Source organism: Gymnogyps californianus, chromosome 16 (genome assembly GCF_018139145.2).
Source record: "Gymnogyps californianus isolate 813 chromosome 16, ASM1813914v2, whole genome shotgun sequence".
Lineage (NCBI taxonomy): Eukaryota > Metazoa > Chordata > Aves > Accipitriformes > Cathartidae > Gymnogyps > Gymnogyps californianus.
This window is the reverse complement of record NC_059486.1, coordinates 15,951,545-15,968,597: the sequence shown is the minus strand read 5'-3', so window position 1 is coordinate 15,968,597 and position 17,053 is coordinate 15,951,545. Positions and strand designations below refer to the sequence as shown.

The window sequence follows — 17,053 nt, the reverse complement described above, 5'->3', positions numbered from 1 at the left end:
CCCAACCCCTCAGTGCTTTGCTTGACCCTGGACTAGTTACACCAGCAGGCAGAGCCCGTTCTGTTTTCAGCACAACTGTTTATTGATAATCTTTGCTTATCCACTGTATGAATGTTACCAAACTGTAAGACAGTTACCAAGCCAGCCTGCTTCCTCAGGGTCTGGTTCCAGGTAGTCAATGCGTGTAGAAATCATGCACTTCAGATATTCTGTAACAAGACAGGTGTAAAAAATATCTCGGATGTATTTGAAATCTCTGCCTTATCTTGCAATCTAATCACTGAAAAATCTGTAAAGAAATCGTAGGGGAGTGGGGCTGCGTTCCCTCCCGGGCAGGGTGCGGAGGCGAGTGGTCCCCAGAGCCGTGCCGAGACCACCGAGCCCGGTGCAGCCACTTCCTAACCAGAGGTGCAAGGACAGCGGTGAGCATCCACGACATGCTGTGCTTCGCGTGTAGCATGTTATAAACCGTACGGTAGCTCTGTACCCCGAAACCCCCAAACAAACCCTGGATGTTGGGCGACTTCAGGAGAAGCGTGTTGGTTGCTGGGCGGGCAGGAGTCCCGGGGGGTGGAGGGCTTGTTGCTTGGGCTGCAGAATTAAACAACCCCTGCCTTTGGAAACCTTTCCTTTGCCGTCAGGTACGCGTGAGCTGCCTCTCTGTACGCTTGCCCTGGCTCGAGGAAAGGAGAAGATCGAGCAGCAGAAGGAAGCCTGACCTCCTTTCTTCCCTGGCCTTTGCCTACGGACAAACAAAAGCCCTGCGCTGCATTCCCAAGCAGTGTCCCTGCCCCCGCAGGGGCTTCCCAGCTTGAGCTGTGAAAACCGAAGGTTGCAGATAAAGCAAGGAGGGGATTTAGGCAATTGATAACGCCCTTGGTCGGATTAAAGAGCAGGGCTCGACGTGTGCCGTCCCCTCGACAGGGTGTACGTCAGGGCGCTCCTGGGCTTGCTGCCTTGCTGGGGCTGGGGGCACCTGCAGCTGCGAGGGCGGCCGGGGCGCCGGCATGCTGCTCTTCTCCCTGCCCCTGCGGCAAAAAGGTTTCCCAAGGCAGGAGGGCCGGGGAGCGGCGTGCCGGGGCCCTGCTGGCATGCGAGGGAGGAAGCGGGAGCCCCTGGGCTTGTGGTGCAAGAGCTCTCTGCGGGCAGAGCGCTGCCCTGCCTGCGCTGCCCTGCCTGCCCCAGCCTGAGCAGCCCCTGCCCCGGGGGTGCGTTGTGCCCGCTGCAGCCCCCGGCGTCCGTCCGTCTGTCCGTCCGTCCGTCTGTCCGTCCATCCGGGGACTGCAAGCGAGACAGGGGCAGGCTGAGTGCAGCGCTGGGCTGTTTGGCTGGTTTGCTGTTTTGGTGTGTGTGTGTGTGTGTGTGTGTTGTTCTTTTGATGACCACGAGAAGTTTTACATTATTACATTCAAACAAACACCCTTGGTTTTGTTACTCTACTTCTGAACACCGCAAAACACAGTAGCAACATAACACGTACGAGAGTGGTGCTGCAGCTAACCACGGAGGGAAGGCGATGCGCTGTCATGTTGGAAAATAATCCCTGAAGCCAACAATGGAAGGAAAGAGATGGGCGTTGATACACGTCGCAGTTTCCATTTACAAGAGCCCCGGGAGGGAGGACCCCGAGGCTGTGTGCTGGGAGGAAGCTTCCAGTGTGGCAGGCATCCGCGTGCGGCGCTGGACCCGCGGCGGAGCCGAGCCGGCACGGCCGCCCACCCGCCCGCCAGCTGCCCTCGAACCCACGACACCGGGCAGCGCCGTCATCGTCCCGGGGCGAAGATAAAGTCAAGGGCTTGGCGCTCCGCGGCGGCGACGTTGGGGTGCCACAGGTCCACCATGAAGACCACGCGTGGACCCTCCTCCAGGGGACCTGGGTGGGATGCAAGCACGGGGTGAGGCTGCGCTCCCGTGGGAGAGGCCAGTGCTCGCCCCGGCGTGTGGGTGACGGGCTGCACCCCGGGAGGTTGATGCCTGCACCCCAGGCAGAGCGTGCACCCGCAGCAGGGCCAGCCTGCAGCTGCACCGGGCACCGGGAAGGGACCTGCCCAGTGCAAGCCCAGTAAACACCTGAACTGCTGCTTACTGGGAGCCCAGTGTCTCCAGCAGCTGGTGCAGGGCAGGGTCCTCCCTGCCAGGGCTCCGGGGTTGCGTTGGGCAATCAGACCCTGTCCTGGTTTCGGCTGGGACAGAGTTAACTTTCTTTTTAGTAGCTGGTACAGTGCTGTGTTTTGGATTTAGTGTGAGAATGATGTTGATAACACACTGATGTTTTAGCTGTTGCTAAGTAGCGCTTATCTTAAGCCAAGGACTTTTCAGTTTCCCATGCTCTGCCAGCAAGCAGGTGTGCAAGGAGCTGGGAGGGAGCATGGCCGGGGCAGCTGACCCCAACTAGCCAAAGGGATATTCCATACCATGGAACGTCATGCCCAGTATATAAACAGGGGGGAGCTGGCCAGGGGGGTGGATTGCGGCTCTGGCATCGGTCAGCGGGTGGTGAGCAATTGCACTGTGCATCACTTGTCTTCTCTTATTTCTTTTGTTTTGTTGTATTCTTTTTCATTACAATTATTATTATTCTTAGTTAGTAGTGTATTTTTATTTTTACTTTAGTTATTAAACTGTTCTTATCTCAACCCATGAGTTTTACTTTTTTTCCTTTCCTCCTCCCCACCCCACTGGGAGGGGGAAGCGGCTGCGTGGTGCTGAGCTGCTGGCTGGGGTTAAACCACGACAGACCCAAAGGTTTCCTGTTGCACGATGCTGAGCTCACCCTCCTTGCAGCTGCGTCTCAGAGCCGTGCAGGGAGCTGCTGCTGCTGCTGCTGCTGCTGCTGCTGCTGCGCTATTCCAGCCTTCCCGGCCCCGCGGCTCTGCACTGAGCTGCGCTTCCCAATCCCACAGCAGGGTTGATGTGGGAGCAACAGCTTTTGTTCTCCCACTCTCTTCACATGCTCCCCTGCGTAAAACAGCTCTGCTTGATGCTTTTATGCCATCAGTGACTAATGCCGGTTAATCCGGGAGAGCTGAAGCGGAACAGCCTCCGTCAGTGACGGAGAGAGGCAACAAAACAGGCCGGCACGAAGCTTTTCTCCCTGCACGGGAGACAAAGGCGCCTCTGGCACGTCAGCGCTGAGCTGCTGCCTTGCAACAGGGCTGCTGCAGCCGGCAGCTCTGCCGCAAGCAAGGGCAAGAGGATGCCGAGGCTGTCAGCATCAGAGCCTGAGCTGCTCTGCAAAGCTCTGGGGGGACGAGGGAAGCCTTTCCGTGCTGGCTGTCAGGGCAGGGAGAGGATCACCGGGCCCCGTGCTGGGCTGGCAGTGCTGCGGCAGCGCTGCAGGGCTGCAAGCAAGTCAGGACGGGAGCGAGTCCTGGGGCAGGCTGAGGAGGGGGCTCCAGGGGCTCCACCGGGCAAGGGGCACCGGGATGCTCCACCACCCTGAAGTAGCAGGGAGCATGCGTGATGGGCGAGCCCCACCATGCCAGGAACGGGGCTACTGCCCTCCCTGGTGCAAGCCAAGGGCAGCAGCGGTCTGACCCCCGCGGGATGCAGGTGCCTCCAGCCCTGCAGACGCCTTGGCAGGAGAAGGGTCTGGGCGCAGTCACCCTGCCCACCCGCTCCTCCCCGGCCCCCCAGCGCTGGCGTCAGCGTGAGATGAGACTGCGAGGCCCCGCGAGCCGCGTGTTGGGCTGGCTTACCTTCGTGAAACGCCGTGTGCAGGAAGGAGTCGTCGAAGAGCAGGCAGCGGCCCTCAGCCCAGCACTGAGGCTCGCCCCCCACCACCAGCTCGCAGTTGCTGGGCGTCTTCAGACCTTCAGGCACAAAGAGAGAGGACAAGGAGGGTCAGGCGGTGCTGCGCTCCCTGGGACAAGGGAGCAGCCCTGAAATGCGACCGGCGAGCTCCACGCGAGCTCCACGCTGTTGCCGAGGGGTCGCTTCCCTCCAGAGAGCAGCAGCGGCAGCAGCAGCAGCAGACGCTGCACTGAACTCGGCGCATGGCAGAATCCAGGGTTCAAAACATGCACAAAGCTGGCACTGCATTTGCAAGCTGAACTCCGAGCCTGATGCAGCTCAGCCCCTGCCTGCTCCCCTGCCCGCTCCCTCCTGCCCCTCTCGTCCCCAGCTGCTGCAGGGCACCCCCCTGCAGTCGCTCGCTGTACCCCGATGTGTTCAGCGTCGTGGGCACTCTCTTTTGTATCTGGAAGAGCTGCCAAGTCCCCAGAGCCTACAAACACGGGGTGTATGTAGGAAACCAGTTTCCTGGTGCATTTTCTAGCTTCAAGACCAAAGGCAGAGCCTGCCCTCTCCTTCCTCCAGCTCTGCTGCAATTACCCTGCCCACTGCAAGGCTGGGGTAGGAGGAAATGCTGCACCGGGACCCGAGAAATGGGCTCAATTCCTGGCTCTGCCACAAGCTCCCCATTTGACCTTGCATCGCTCAGCATCTGCCTTGTCACCCGGTCCCGCACCCGAGATGCTGCCACATGGTGACCCACCAGGCAGCTGCAAGGACAGAAATTCGGGGGGGGGGGGGAGTGTCGCAAAACCCTCGTAGGGAAGAGGCTCTGTGAAGGCCACATGAAGAAGGACAATCCTAGAAATAAAATGGGTCTCTTCCTAAAATACTAGCGCAAGTCAGGCCAGTTTAACGAGGGTCGATCCCATCACGCCCTGCACCAGGAGTGTCACCCCCCGCAGTGCCGGGGACCGCCGGAGCTGGTGCAGAGTCAACCTGCCCCGAGGATGCAGCCGTGGCGGAGAAAGGGGTCAGGGCTCACGTGGCTTGCAAATAGTAACGATGCAGCAAACGAGCAGGAACGGATCTGATGGCGATGCTGAAACCAAGCGAGCGCAGCAGGGACTCCCAGCTGCCCAGGAGAGCTGGGAGCGCAAAAAGCCGCTCTGATTTTCTAACGGAGGTTTCAAAGCCTACAAAACCCAAAGCCATTTCCCTGCACAACGGCCTCAGCTGGAGATGCTCCAGCTGGAAAGGGGGAGCTGAGCAGCCGGGGGAGGCGGCGGGCAGCAGCCTGCAGCCGCTCCATCGCACCCGCACCCCGGGGGACGCTGCCCTGTCCCTTGGAGGGGCAGAGCTGGTGCCTGTGCTTGGCCCTGTGTGTTCAGCAGAGCAGCAGCGGGGTTGGGGTAAACCCTAGAGAGCGACTCAGCTACGCTGACGGCTGTTCTGGCTTTTCAGAGCAAGCTGGCCTGAAAGGGCTGGTTGTCTCTTAAACGCATCCGTGCCCTGGGCGCAGTGAGAACCGAGTCCCCAGCACCGAGGTGGGGATGTCGGTGAGTGCAGGAGCAGCCCCGTTGGCACACCTCAGGCACGGTGCTGTGTCCTGGCTGGAGGGCCAGCAACCGCGGAGCAGATGGGGCTGGAAAACGTGGAAGGACAAGGGAATGAGCCGCATCGCTCGTCTCCCCGGGGCGTGCATGCTCCAGCTGGAGGGTTGGCCTCAGCTCGATGCTGCCAGCGCAGGGTGGGTTTGAGCCAGCCTGGACCTCGCCTCACTGGCCCCCTCCCAGGAACCGCTCTCAGCCCCTTGCAAGGAGAGCGCATCTCCCCAGCACCCCAGAGAGAGGGAAGAGCCGGCGGCCGGGCGGCGGGCTGCCTCCTGGCACCAGCAAGGGCAGGTCCTGGCTCCCCAGCGGCTCCCCCGGCCTGGAGAGCTCCTCGGATCAGCTCTGAAGACCGATTCCCATTCTAAATAAATGGCCAGTCGCCGCCTGAGTGTGTTTACCCAAGAGGAGTTGGCTGAACAAGCGCGTTCGGTGTCTGCCAGCAGGGCCCGTGCGGTGCCTCCCCCGGCACGATCTGCGCCGCTTCCAGCGCGGCAAAGTCCCAACCATCTGTGCCGCGTGGGCTCTCCCCATCCCGGGTGCTCGCGGGGTGGGGGAGCACCGCGCTGCCAGCCCAGCGCTCGCCCACCGGAGGGGATACCCCGGCACCCCCCCACCCCCTGATTTGCACCGAAGCAGCATCTTCGCTCCCATCTGCCTGTGTCATGCGTAGAGCACCCGAAATCCCAGGAGAGGGGGAGCTGCCCGAGGGGCAGCGCTGGGAGACAGCTCGGTCCCTGGAGCAGCACCCCAGGCTGCCCCGCATTCCGTGATGGGAGGTGGGGCTGCCTGCAGAGCGGGGGTCATTCGGAGACCCCTGCACAAAATCAGCCCCATATCTCGCACCAGCGAGAGCCCACACCTCCAGGTCAGCGGGAGGAGGAGGCGAAACGCTCCCGGTGCTGAGCTGGGGACCCCGGGGAGGTCAGGCACCCGGGGGGACTGAGCGCCGGCCTCTCCTGGGGAGGCTGCTGCCGGCAAAGCCCCAAAATCTCCCTCAGGCCAAAGCAGAGCAGGCGCCTGAGCCGGCCCCGGGGCTGCAATTAGTGGCTGAACTCGGAGAGCATGGGGTGCAAGAGGCCTTTTCTGGGCTGGGGGGACCCCCAGCCAGGATGAAGCACCCCGCTGGGCACTTACCTAGATGGCAGCGGATGCGGATGTTGGTGGGTCCGTAGTGCTCGGCGATGACGGTGCCCGGGCTCAGCACGGAGATGCACGCGTTCCCAAAGACATTGTTGCCAATGCAGGTGCGAAGGCTCCCGAGCAAGCGGTACGTCCGTGGGCATCTCCTGCAGTTCCTGGGCACGCACATGCCCTGGTTCACCAGGTAGAAGGTGAACCACTCCCCGCTGGGCGTGCTGTTCATTTTCCATCCTTGCGGGAGGCTGCAGTTTGAGAAAGCTTTGTAGAGGGTCTCAAACTCGCACAGGATGGTCTGGAAGTTGCGCTCCAGCAACTCCACGTCGTGCTTTTGAGCGTCCCGGGAGAAATAGGGCATGGTCGGCAAGTCCGGCAAGAAGAAGACTTCTGGCTTCTGGATGGATGGCCGGCTGTTGAGGTAGCGGCCCTGCTCGCGGATGCCCTTGTGGATCCTGCCCATGCCGGACCAGGAGTAGCGCTTGGCGTACTCCTGCAGGTTGTGGTAGAGTTTCTGGTTGAGCCCGTCGTGGTGCGTGCAGCGCACGCACTCGGGCGAGTGGCAGTAGACGTACCCGTTCTGCACGCCGTTGGCCTCGGCGCTCTGCATCAGGGCGTTGACGGTGGCGTAGGCGCGGGGCTGCTCCCGCCCGACGTGGTAGCAGTACCACACGAAGAGGACCAGGAGGCAGGCGACGGCGGCGAGGGCGGTGGCGTCGCAATCCCGGAAAGACTGGATGCCAGTGGCGATGAAATCCCGGAGTCCGTCCAGGGACCAGCTCCAGTCCATCAGCCACTCCAAAGACATGGTGGTGCAGCGGGTGGTGGGTGCGCGCAGGGGGGCCCGGCGGTCAGTCCTCGTGGTCCTCAGAGGCACCCACACCATGCAGCTGGGCCGGGGTGCAGGGGGAAGGGGCTGCCATGGGGAAGCGGAGCTGCGGCTCTGCCCTGCACGCCCGGGAGCTCTGCATTGGCGGCAGCAGCCGGCAGCTCCCGGGAAGGTGGGCGGCCAGGCTGCCCGGGGGTCCCAGTGCTACGGGTCAGCAGTGACGTGCCCGGAGGGTCCCACCGGTGCTCCCGGGCCGATCATCCTGAAAGGCAGCGCTGGAGGGAGGCTCTGGGGAAAGAAACCCAGAGGCGTTAGGGAGGCAGTTTCCCCTTGGGGTCCCTGCAGGGGCTCAGTGCACAGGGTGCAGCCGGGGCCGTGTGCCGGGGCTGTGCGGGGCACCGGCTCCTCGTGGGGGGATGAAGGGTGAGGAGCCCTCCTCTCTGCCCAGGAGCCCAACATCATCCCATGCTGAGAAAAACCCCCACCCCTCCCAACAGCACCTTCCACAAATATCCAAATGGAAGGTGAGGGGGGAGAGCCAGGCCCCTCAGCTCCCACTGCCCCAGGGCGACCATCTCCCTTCCTGCTCTTCCCCCCATTTCTCTCCTCCTCTGCTGCCTGATCATGTCTGAAATCTGGCTGATAAGGCAGCAGGGCAAAGCTGGCAACAGACACTTAACAGCCCTATCTTGCAGCACATCAGTTTATCGCCTCGATCTAAATGCTCTGAAATGACTCTCCCTCCAGAGATGGAGCTGAGAGCCCCGAGCCAGCCTGGTGGCTCTGCCCTCGGGGGACGTGGGAGCCCAGCGCTCGGCCGGCCTGGCGAGGGCACGGCGGCGATGGTGGCAGGTCGGGGTTGGCTCGTTTGATTTCACCAACGAGAGGTTACCGGCTCGCAGGTCACAGGAGCTGAACGGCTCCCAGCACCGCTGCAATGCCCCGCACACCCAGCCTGAAAAGCAGAGCCTGTCCTCCCTCCCCGGGCAGGGGACAGCTCCGCTGGACAACCAGCGGCCGCTGCCTGTCCCTTCTTCAATGACCTCCGGGCAGCTCTGTCCTGCCTCACCATCACAGCTCTTGGGAAAGCAGCTTGGCGAAAAGAGAAGATGCCCCAACTCCTCACAACCACGAGCGATGTTTGCTCGCCCCAAACTCCATCCCTGGGCACCTCCGAGCAGCAGGCAGCGGAGGCAGAGGGGCAGGCAAGGCAATGGGTGAGAAACGGAGGGGAAACACAAACCAGGTTGGGAAGCATGCTGAGAGCTACCCCGGCCTACGGCACACTGCCAGCACCGAAGGAGAGCCTTGTAATTACTGATGTGCGGCATTTAAGGCAGCTGAACAGGAGTGTCCGTGGGTCAGGTCTCCACACCAAGCAGATGCTCAGGCTGGGCACGTGTGGAGGGTCACAGCCCACCCCGGAGCACCGAAAGCAGAATGAAGGATACAGGCTCTCAGCCGGTTCCTCTGTGCTAGGGCTGCGCCCAGACTGCACCTCCTGGACGCGTCAGCCGCTGCACAGCCCCGGGCCGGGCAGGGGCCGGGCAGGGGGATGCAGGCTGGCAGGAGCTGCAGGGCAAACAGCTCTCCATCTGGGAGGAGTGAAGCAAGGATGATGATACAGGTAAGGGGGAAGGGAGATGCCGTGGGAGCTCATCTGTAAGAGCATTGACTTGAAGGAGTAGGATGGGTTTATTAGCCAGGGAAGCCATCCAAACCCTTCCCAGCCCTCCCTGCCAAGGTCCTGCAGCCTGTTAATGAATGTGCATTTCCCTATTGATTGCAATGGTGATGCGCTTCCGCTGGTGGAGCTTTGGCTGGGCCCTGACCCTGCAGCTGTGGACCTTGTGCAGGGCTGGGGACACAGTTTTACACCCCGGGGAGGGACATCCGCACAGCCGACCTCCCTCCATCCTACTTCCTTGTAGCATGTCGCCTGCGTGCCTCGTCCCGGGATCTGCAATCCACGTGGCACGTCACAGCCTCCTGGGAATTTTAAGATAACTTTCCTCCATCCCCACCGGCTGGCATCCCTCCAGACACGCCGACTTCTCCAGCCCAGGCCTCGGCTCCCGGGGCGCAGCTGCAGAGCCGGTCCCCGGGGTGTTCCTCGAGGCCGGCACAATCCCCCCACGCTCCTCCACGGTGCCGGAGCGTGGCCGGGAAGGCAGGCAGAGCCCTGGCATGATCTGTATTCAGGGTGGCTCTCACCCTGACAGGCGAGCAGGGAGCCGCCTCAGCGCAGCAGCCAGGCTCGTTCAGAAGCCGACTGACAAAGCGAGTGCACAGCGGGGGCAGAGCTGGGGGGTCCGACAGCCTCGGGGTCCCCGAGCCGGAGTCACTCACACCCCTGCAAGGGCGGCACAGCACAAACACAGCCCCACTGCTGCCCCGGGGCTGCTGTCCACACCTCAAAGGGAGAAAATCAGGGGGAAACCGTCAGAGCAGTAAGAGACCAAGGCTCCCCAGAGCCTCGCAGCCAGGGAGCCTTCGGGCTGCTGAGCCCTGGCCTGCACGGCGATGCTTCGGGCAGAGCCTCCCGCGGGGACCCAGCCCAGCAGCTGCCTCCTGCGCTGGCACAGGCAGCCCCCATGCAAACCTGCCCAAACCCGCCTTCCGCAAGGGTTGTGCCGGCGGCGGCAGAGCAGGGCCCCAAACACCGGCACCGATCCCGGCGAACGCTGCGTGGTCGGGACCTGCTGCCGGGCCGGTCGGTGCCGTCACCCTTGCAGCCCGGCTGCATGCAGCGCTGCGGCCCTGCGCCGAGATGGGTAGTCGCATAAAGCACCCCTGGCCTGAGGTCCACGAAAAGGCTCGTCAGCTAATAATAAACAGCGGAGCCAGTCCAGAAGAGTGGAAATCAATTCCACATTGCACTGAAGTTGTGCAGGACGTGGAGGCGAGCACCGTGCCAGGCAGCAGCGGCGTTACATAATGAAGGCAGAGAGGCTTCGATGCAGCAGAAAGTTGCATCTTGGCGGCTCGGCGGGGGCCCCGGGCATCTCCCGGAGGAGGCGGGTTTCGCTCAGCCCGGCCGGGATCCCCAGGCCGCGGGCCCCGCAGCGATGAGGACGCGTGGCAGGGCTGTCCTCGGCTTGGGACAGGCGACGTCGCCTTCGGGCGCGGCGTGAGGAGCCTCCTCTGGATGCAGGAGCGTTGGGGTGAGGCAGGGTGCCGGCTGCTACTACGGAGCTGGAGCACGGCCAGGCATCCACGGGCGCTCGCTTCGCCCTTTTCCTCCGGCGTGCCACCCCGGCGGTGTCACCCAGCGCACGGGTCTCACCCAGTGTGCCGGTGTCACCCGGCGGTGCCGGCGTCACCTGGTGTCACGGTCGTGGCTGCATCCCCCGGTGTCACGTCACCCGGCGTGGCGGTGGCACCTGCCGCCGCGGTGTCACCCGGTGGCGGCCGTGTCGCCTGGCCGACGCCGAGCCCCGCTGCCCCGGCCGGGCGGAGCCGGGCTGCGCTCCCCACCGAGGGCACCGCGCCCCGCCGCTCCCCCCCCCCCCCCGCAATCCGATGCGGTGCGATGCGACGCGGCGGTACCGACCTGCTGCCCGGGCCGGGCCGTGCGGGGCCGCCGCTCCGCTCCGCTCCGCTCCGCTCCTCTCGCCGCCGCCGCCGCGGACCACAACTCCCAGCAGCCCGGGCAGGAGGGGCCCGCACCGCCCCCGCCGGGACCGCGCCGGGGCGGCAGCCTGCGGGCCCCGGGCCGAGGCACCGCCCGCCCGCCCACACCTCCGCTCCGCTCCGCTCCGCTGCGGGCCCGCACCCGCCCCCGCGCCCGCCCCTCGCCGCGGCCTCGGGGCGGCGCGGCGCGCCCCCGCACCGCGCTCCCGCACCGCGCTCAGCCGGGCGGGGCGGGCGGGAACAGCGGGGCTGCGGCACTCGGGATTGGGGGGGTGGGGTGGGGGGTCCTGAGGACGGAGCGGGTGGGAGGCGGGGGAGCATCCATCCCGGCTGCGGGCACCCCGGGACGCGGGGACACGGGCCCCGGGGACACAGGCGTCTGGGGCTGCAGCAGCTGGGATGCAGGAGGTGCGGAGGCACCCGGGGGGGGGATGCAGGAGGACACGCAGGGAAAACTGGCTCCAAGGATACAGGCACTGGGGGCTGCAGCAGTCCGGATGCAGGGGATGCTGGCCCCGGGGTTGCTGGCCCCAGGGGTGGGAGCACCCGGGGATGCAGGCACCCAGGAGACAGGATACTGGCTCCAGGGACACAGACTATTAGTGATGCAGCAGTTGGGATGTGCGGGATGCTGGCTCCAGGGATGCAGGCACCCAGGGATGCAGGGAGTACTGGCTGCAGGGGTAGAGGCACCTGGGGATGCAGCACCCAGGATGCAGGGGTTGCTGGTCCCCGAGGATGCACGCATTTAGTATGCAGGGGACAGGAGCACCCAGGGAGGCAATGCCTGAGACGCAGGCAGCCAGAGGATGCCTCCGCAAGGATGTGAGGCTGTGCTGCAGCACCTGGGATGGGGGGGAGGCTGTTCCCAGGGGTGCTGGCTGCCAGGATGCGGGAGATGCTGGCCTGGGGGGTTGGGGGCACCTGGGATGCAGCACCATGGATGCAGACGCCTGGGGAGGCAGCCCCCCGGGATGCGGGCACTTCCAGGGGGTGGCAGAAGTGTGTGAGCCCCCCCCATGCTCACAGCCAGTTCCTGCCCCTCCAGTTAGGAGAGTCCCTCAGCTGGTAAATGCCAACCTGTCTGCTGGTGTCTCCTGTTCCCATTCCCGCTGCTCCGAGGCGCTTCTTCCCTCAGCTGTGGGCACTGTTGGGGCTGAGGTTCCTGGGCTGTGGCAGCTTCAGCTCCTGGGATTTCCCTCTGAGAGCCCTGTAGGCAGTGGGTGCAGGAGCTGCAGAGCCCCAGCAGACCACGGCCGTGTCTAACAGCAGCAGCTCAGCACGTGGAGCAGACACTGTAAGTGCAGCCGCCCCACACACACTTGGATCCAGCTAGTTCAGCCAGCCCAAGGGGGCTGACAAAACCTTCCCTTTCTAAGCTGACCTTGCACGCGTCCAGGCTTTGGCCCTGTGGAAAAGAGGAGACCAGCTTTGCCAGTTGGCTGTAGAGGAAGTAAAATTTTTAGCAATTTGGGGTGTCCCTTAACAACTCTTAAGTGCTGGTGGAGAAACAGTTTGCCTTCAGCCTTTCTGCTTCCTGCTTGCTGGCTTGCTTTTTTCCTCCCCAACCCATTTCACATTCACCTAAGCAAATACTGTCAAATGCAGGGGATCCAGGAGCCCCAAGGGCCCAGCCCTCCCTCCACCATTCCCCCTGGTGCCAGAGAAAGTGCTGGGCCGAGCTGCCTGCAGGCAGAGCCCGGGTGCAGGCAGAGCCCTGGCAGCGCTGCCCTGCCCTGTGGCAGAGTGCCACGTGGAGCTGTGTGGGACACGTGTCACCGCTCCCAGCGCGGGGGAAGCCCTGCCTTGTTTCGCAGGTTTTGCCACCCGGTGCCTGCGTGCTGTGGGTAGCCAGCCTGCGCGTCCTCCCCCCGTCACAGCTCGAGCTGGGTTTTAGAAGTGAACTAAGGGCTGCGCTGCTCAGCCCCTCAGGTACGTGTGCTTGCTCCGGAACAACCTCATCCCCGGCTACTGCAGACCTAAGCTGCACCTTGTTTTCTGTCCTGGCACATTTTTGCCTCCTGCCTGCTCCCGCTGTTTCCCTGTGCTCCCATGAGCACATTCCCCACCCCAGCCCGCCCCTCAGTTGCTCCTGCAGGGCCCTGGCAGCGTTGCATGTTGCAGGGTGAAAGGAGGGTGAGTTTATTCCTTCCTGCTCTTTCCCAGACCCCTCGCAGCCTCAGCCCGCACCTCCTGCCTGCTCTTGGCAGACAGAGCATCCTTCTGTCAGCAGTCACAGAGTCTGCTGGCTCTCGGTGCTGGGCTCTGGACTCCCCCATCCTTTCTCCCCTCCGTCTGCCTTCTGCTCTCTGCTCCCCGTTGGGCCCCTCCAGGCCCTGCTCCTCAGCTCTGCCGCTCGTCTCTTCCCTGCGGGGCGAGCTGCCCCGCTCTTTCCTCTGCCTTTAGGATGTTGCCTGGTGCTCTTCACCCTCCAGTGCAGCAATCCCCTTCTCAACACTGCACCCACTCGAGCAACTGGTCTGCTGTGCAGCTTTCCCACAGCTCTGGGGAGAGGAGGGGGAAGATCTGAGGGACTGGGGTCTCATCCTGACTCCCTGGTGTGCATTTCCCCCAATAATGCTAAGCCCATAGCATGCAGCACAGAGGTTTCTTGCAACACGGCCTGCCCCACCCATGCCTGCCCCACGCTGGGGGTGCAGGGACGCGATGCCTCTGCCCTGTGGGATGCCGGAGGGTTCATCCTGCTGCCAGCCCCCTCTGGGGTTTGTGCTCCGCAGGTCCCTCCTCGGCCTGGGTGATTCACCCAGCCTGGGGAGCTCAGGGGAGATGGCATTCCTGTGAGTCAGGTCCCGGGGCTGGGATGGCTCAGCTGGGATCTCCTGGAGCGCTGCAGGCACGACCCCAGCCTGGGGGGAGCACCCACCCCACAGCCCTGCCTCTGCAGCCCCCGCCTTGCCGGTGCCTACGGCCATGGGGTGGCTGCGGGATGGAGGTGTGAGCCCAGCCCCGCTGCCGGCCCCTGGACACCAGGAAGGCTCACTGGGCTTGAGGCCGGGACAGCAAGGGTCTGGCAGGGGCCAAGCGGGCAGCAAGAGCAGGCACAGGAACCATCCCACGGGAAAAGGGCTGGGAACAGCCCTGTGATGCGCTTGGCATGGCCTCTGCCAGCGACACCCTGGCAGGAGCCCTGTCTATGTGGCAGCCTCCTGGCTCCAGTGGTTCCTTCTCCCTTTTCCCGAGATGTACTCCTGGGGCAGGCACTGCCCCGTGTCCTCCCCTGAGCCGCTGCCAGGACGCGGCTGCAGCCAAAACTGCACTTGTGTTCTGGCAGGGCCAGGATTTCCCGGAGCGTTTAGGCTGGAGCTGGGACAGTGCTCCTGGAGGGGCCCTCCCTGTGCTCCCTGAGCCGAGGAGACCCACACCCCGCAGGCTCCTGTCCCTGAGTCCCCGCCAGACCAGCTTGTGCCCCGGCAATGTGCAGGATCCTCTGAGCATGGCTTTGTCACTCAGCCCTGCGTCCCTCCCGCTGCATTTCTGCCCCTGGGCATTGCTCTGCTGCCAGCCCCCTCTGCCAGCCCAGCCCTGAGCCCCCAGCTCTTGGCTCTTTAATCATATTCCACCCTCCTGCTGTCTCCCTACTCTGCACTGAAGGGTGCCAGCGCTGGCCCCAGGGCTCTGTCACCGCTGACGCCAGTGACTGTGCGCACCCCATGGCCGGTTCCTGCCTCCCGGCGCCGAGCAAAGCCCTCAGCAGAGCTGGGGGGCCGGGGGCCAGCCGCCGCCCCAGCCCTCCATCCTCGGTACGGCTCCCCCCAAACCGCTTTTGGCTCCTGCTGAGAAATAACCTCACGATGGGAGAAGGTGCGGGAATGCGGCCGGGGAACAGCCGCATGAAATCCTGCTGGGGAGCGCGAGCCCCTGCGCCGGGGCTGGGCAGGGATGCTCTGCCTCGCCGCCCTGCGATGCGGCTGGAAAGGAGGCGAGGGGTCCCCGCTGCTCTGTCCCCGAGCTCGGGTGGGTGGGCGCAGGGGTCCCTCGGCTACGTGACTGCCAGGGGACGAGCATGCTGCATCCTCCTGCTCGCACCCGCTGCAGGGGAGAGGCGGGTAATGGCTGTGGCTGCTGTGCCCAGACAAAGGCTGATCCGCGGCACAAAGCAAGAGGCCAGAGATTGGCTCCTGCTTTACGTCACCAAGGAGGAACGGCAGCATTAAGATTTCCCCCCCCCCTTCACTTTAATTCTCTTGCAATCTCTGTCCAAAAATAACCCAAGCTTCCTCCCCTGGGAATGCTCTGCATCAGAGCCTTGGCTCCTTCGCCCCCCTGTGCATTAGCCTGACAGTTGCTAAACAAAGCTATTATGTCACATCATAAGCTTTTTTTAAAAGCACATTTGCAGAGTGCAGGATTATTTTATTGTTTCGTGTGGGGAGGTGCAGGGATGGATGGGAGGCCCCAGGTTTCCTCGGCCGGGCGGCGGATGCCCCTGGAGAGGGCATTTCCCGGGGCGCTGGGTGGGCTGTGCGTCCCCGTCCCTCCCCGCTGGCCATTGCCACTGCCAGAGAAACCTGGGACTCTGCGGGCATCGGGAAATGGTATTGAACCTGGGATTTCCCCGTGGCCTTGCTCCTTGGCGAGGCGGTGATGCCCACCACCCCACCACCACGTTCCCGGAGTGGGGCCATGCTCGGGGCCGACCCGCAGGCACCCGGGGGTCCCCCCAGGCAGGACCCTGCCCTGCGCCTGCCTGATGCTTTTTATACTCCCTGCTCCCCAGGGATGTGGCAGGGCCCGGTCAGCTCCTGGAGGGCTGCTCGCGGGGAGGGAAACCTCCTGCGGATGGGGGGGGCAGGGGGCAGAGACGAGCCCCCACCGGAGCAGCTCAGCCCAGAGGGGCTCCCAGGAGCAGCAGGGGGGGGGTTTCCCACCCAGCCCCAAGATCTTCCCCGAGCCAAGCCGTGCCCATCTGCTGTGCATTGCAGCAGCGCAAGATGTGGCTGGTGCAGAGCCATACGGGGGGCAGGTGATGCAGCACCCCCCCCATGTTCTCCCTGTGGTTTCGGGGAGCTGGCCTGCCCCAGCTGGCTTGTGTCCCATGGGAGCTGCCGGGTGATGGCCATGGGTCATCAGGATGAGCAGGGCATGGGCAGGATGGGTCCCCAAAGGCCCTCTGCCCTGCGGGGTTGTGCTAGCGGGGCTCCCCCAAACCTTCTGCACATCCTCCGTGACACGGCCACAGGTCTCCAGTGGGGTCCCAGTGCCTCGGGGCAGGACCCAGACCCCCACCCACCCCGCGAGGCATCACTGCGGCTGGGCTGGCATGGACGATGCTCGGGGAAGGGGTGAGGCTGGGTTCAGGAGGGTGCAGGGGGAGCTGGTGCTGGCTCCCGCGGGGCATCCCATGGAAGAGAGATGTCCCCAGGGCCGTGCCAGCTCACGCCGTGTCCCAGCAGGGCTCGGCCGGCTCCATCCCACGGGAGCAGGGGGACACTATGGGGTTGCACCAGGGCAGGATCTGGCCCCTGGGAACCACACTCAGAGCCAAGCCAGAGGCATCGGGCCACCATCCCGCAGTGAGGCGTGCGACCTGCCCGGCACTCACCCTCTCTTGCACCGCTGCAGCCCCCACATCTGTGCAGCAGGCCAGAGCATGGGCCTGCCTGCGGTCCAAGGCTCTGCAAACTTACTTCAGACATTTAAAAGTACAGAACAATTTGTATTGAGGTTATACTGAACGCTGGATCTTCCCACGGAAGTACTTTATCATGTTCAAAAATATTTAATCCCAGCAATTTTCACATTGTTCTTATAAAAACAGACATGTATGAAGGGAAATGAAATGCTTAGTACATTTTTGGCACATTTTTTTCTTTTTTTCTTTTTTTTTTTTTAACCTTTACAAATTACAAACACGCATTCATTGTTTTTAAAGGAAAAAAACTAAGTCTCAGCTGTACACTGCAGAGATGCACTAACCATCCCAAAACTAAACCAGCCTCCCGTGGTTACAATTGCTGTTCTACAAGGACAAAAGAAAGACACCAGCAGCCAAGGGCACGACGGTGGCTTCGCTGCCCTCCCCAGGGCCTGACTGGGGGGCCAGTGGTGTGGGGGGCCCGGGGAGGAGATGGCCTTTTTGGGGGTCTGTGTC

General features: G+C 63.4%; 1 protein-coding gene across 1 annotated transcript; it reads right to left on the bottom strand.

Annotated features, from left to right (window-relative positions):
• Positions 1-1,693: 1,693 nt before the first annotated feature.
• Positions 1,694-7,365, bottom strand: ASPHD2 (aspartate beta-hydroxylase domain containing 2). Its single transcript, XM_050906853.1, has 3 exons — positions 6,480-7,365; positions 3,699-3,812; positions 1,694-1,873 (listed from the first exon to the last, which is right to left on the bottom strand). The coding sequence occupies exons 1-3, from the start codon at positions 7,363-7,365 to the stop codon at positions 1,764-1,766; spliced, it is 1,110 nt and encodes a 369-aa protein (XP_050762810.1). The 3' UTR covers positions 1,694-1,763.
• Between the last annotated feature and the right edge of the window lie 9,688 nt (positions 7,366-17,053).

Bases quoted from the DNA above. Each gene is read 5' to 3' on its own strand.
- ASPHD2 (XM_050906853.1), bottom strand. From the start codon at position 7,365: ATGGTGTGGGTGCCTCTGAGGACCACGAGGACTGACCGCCGGGCCCCC. The intron at 3,813-6,479 runs GTAAGTGCCCAG...TTGTGCCTGAAG, and splicing joins CCGCATCCGCTGCCATCTAG to GTCTGAAGACGCCCAGCAAC. The intron at 1,874-3,698 runs GTAAGCCAGCCC...CATCCCACCCAG, and splicing joins GCACACGGCGTTTCACGAAG to GTCCCCTGGAGGAGGGTCCA.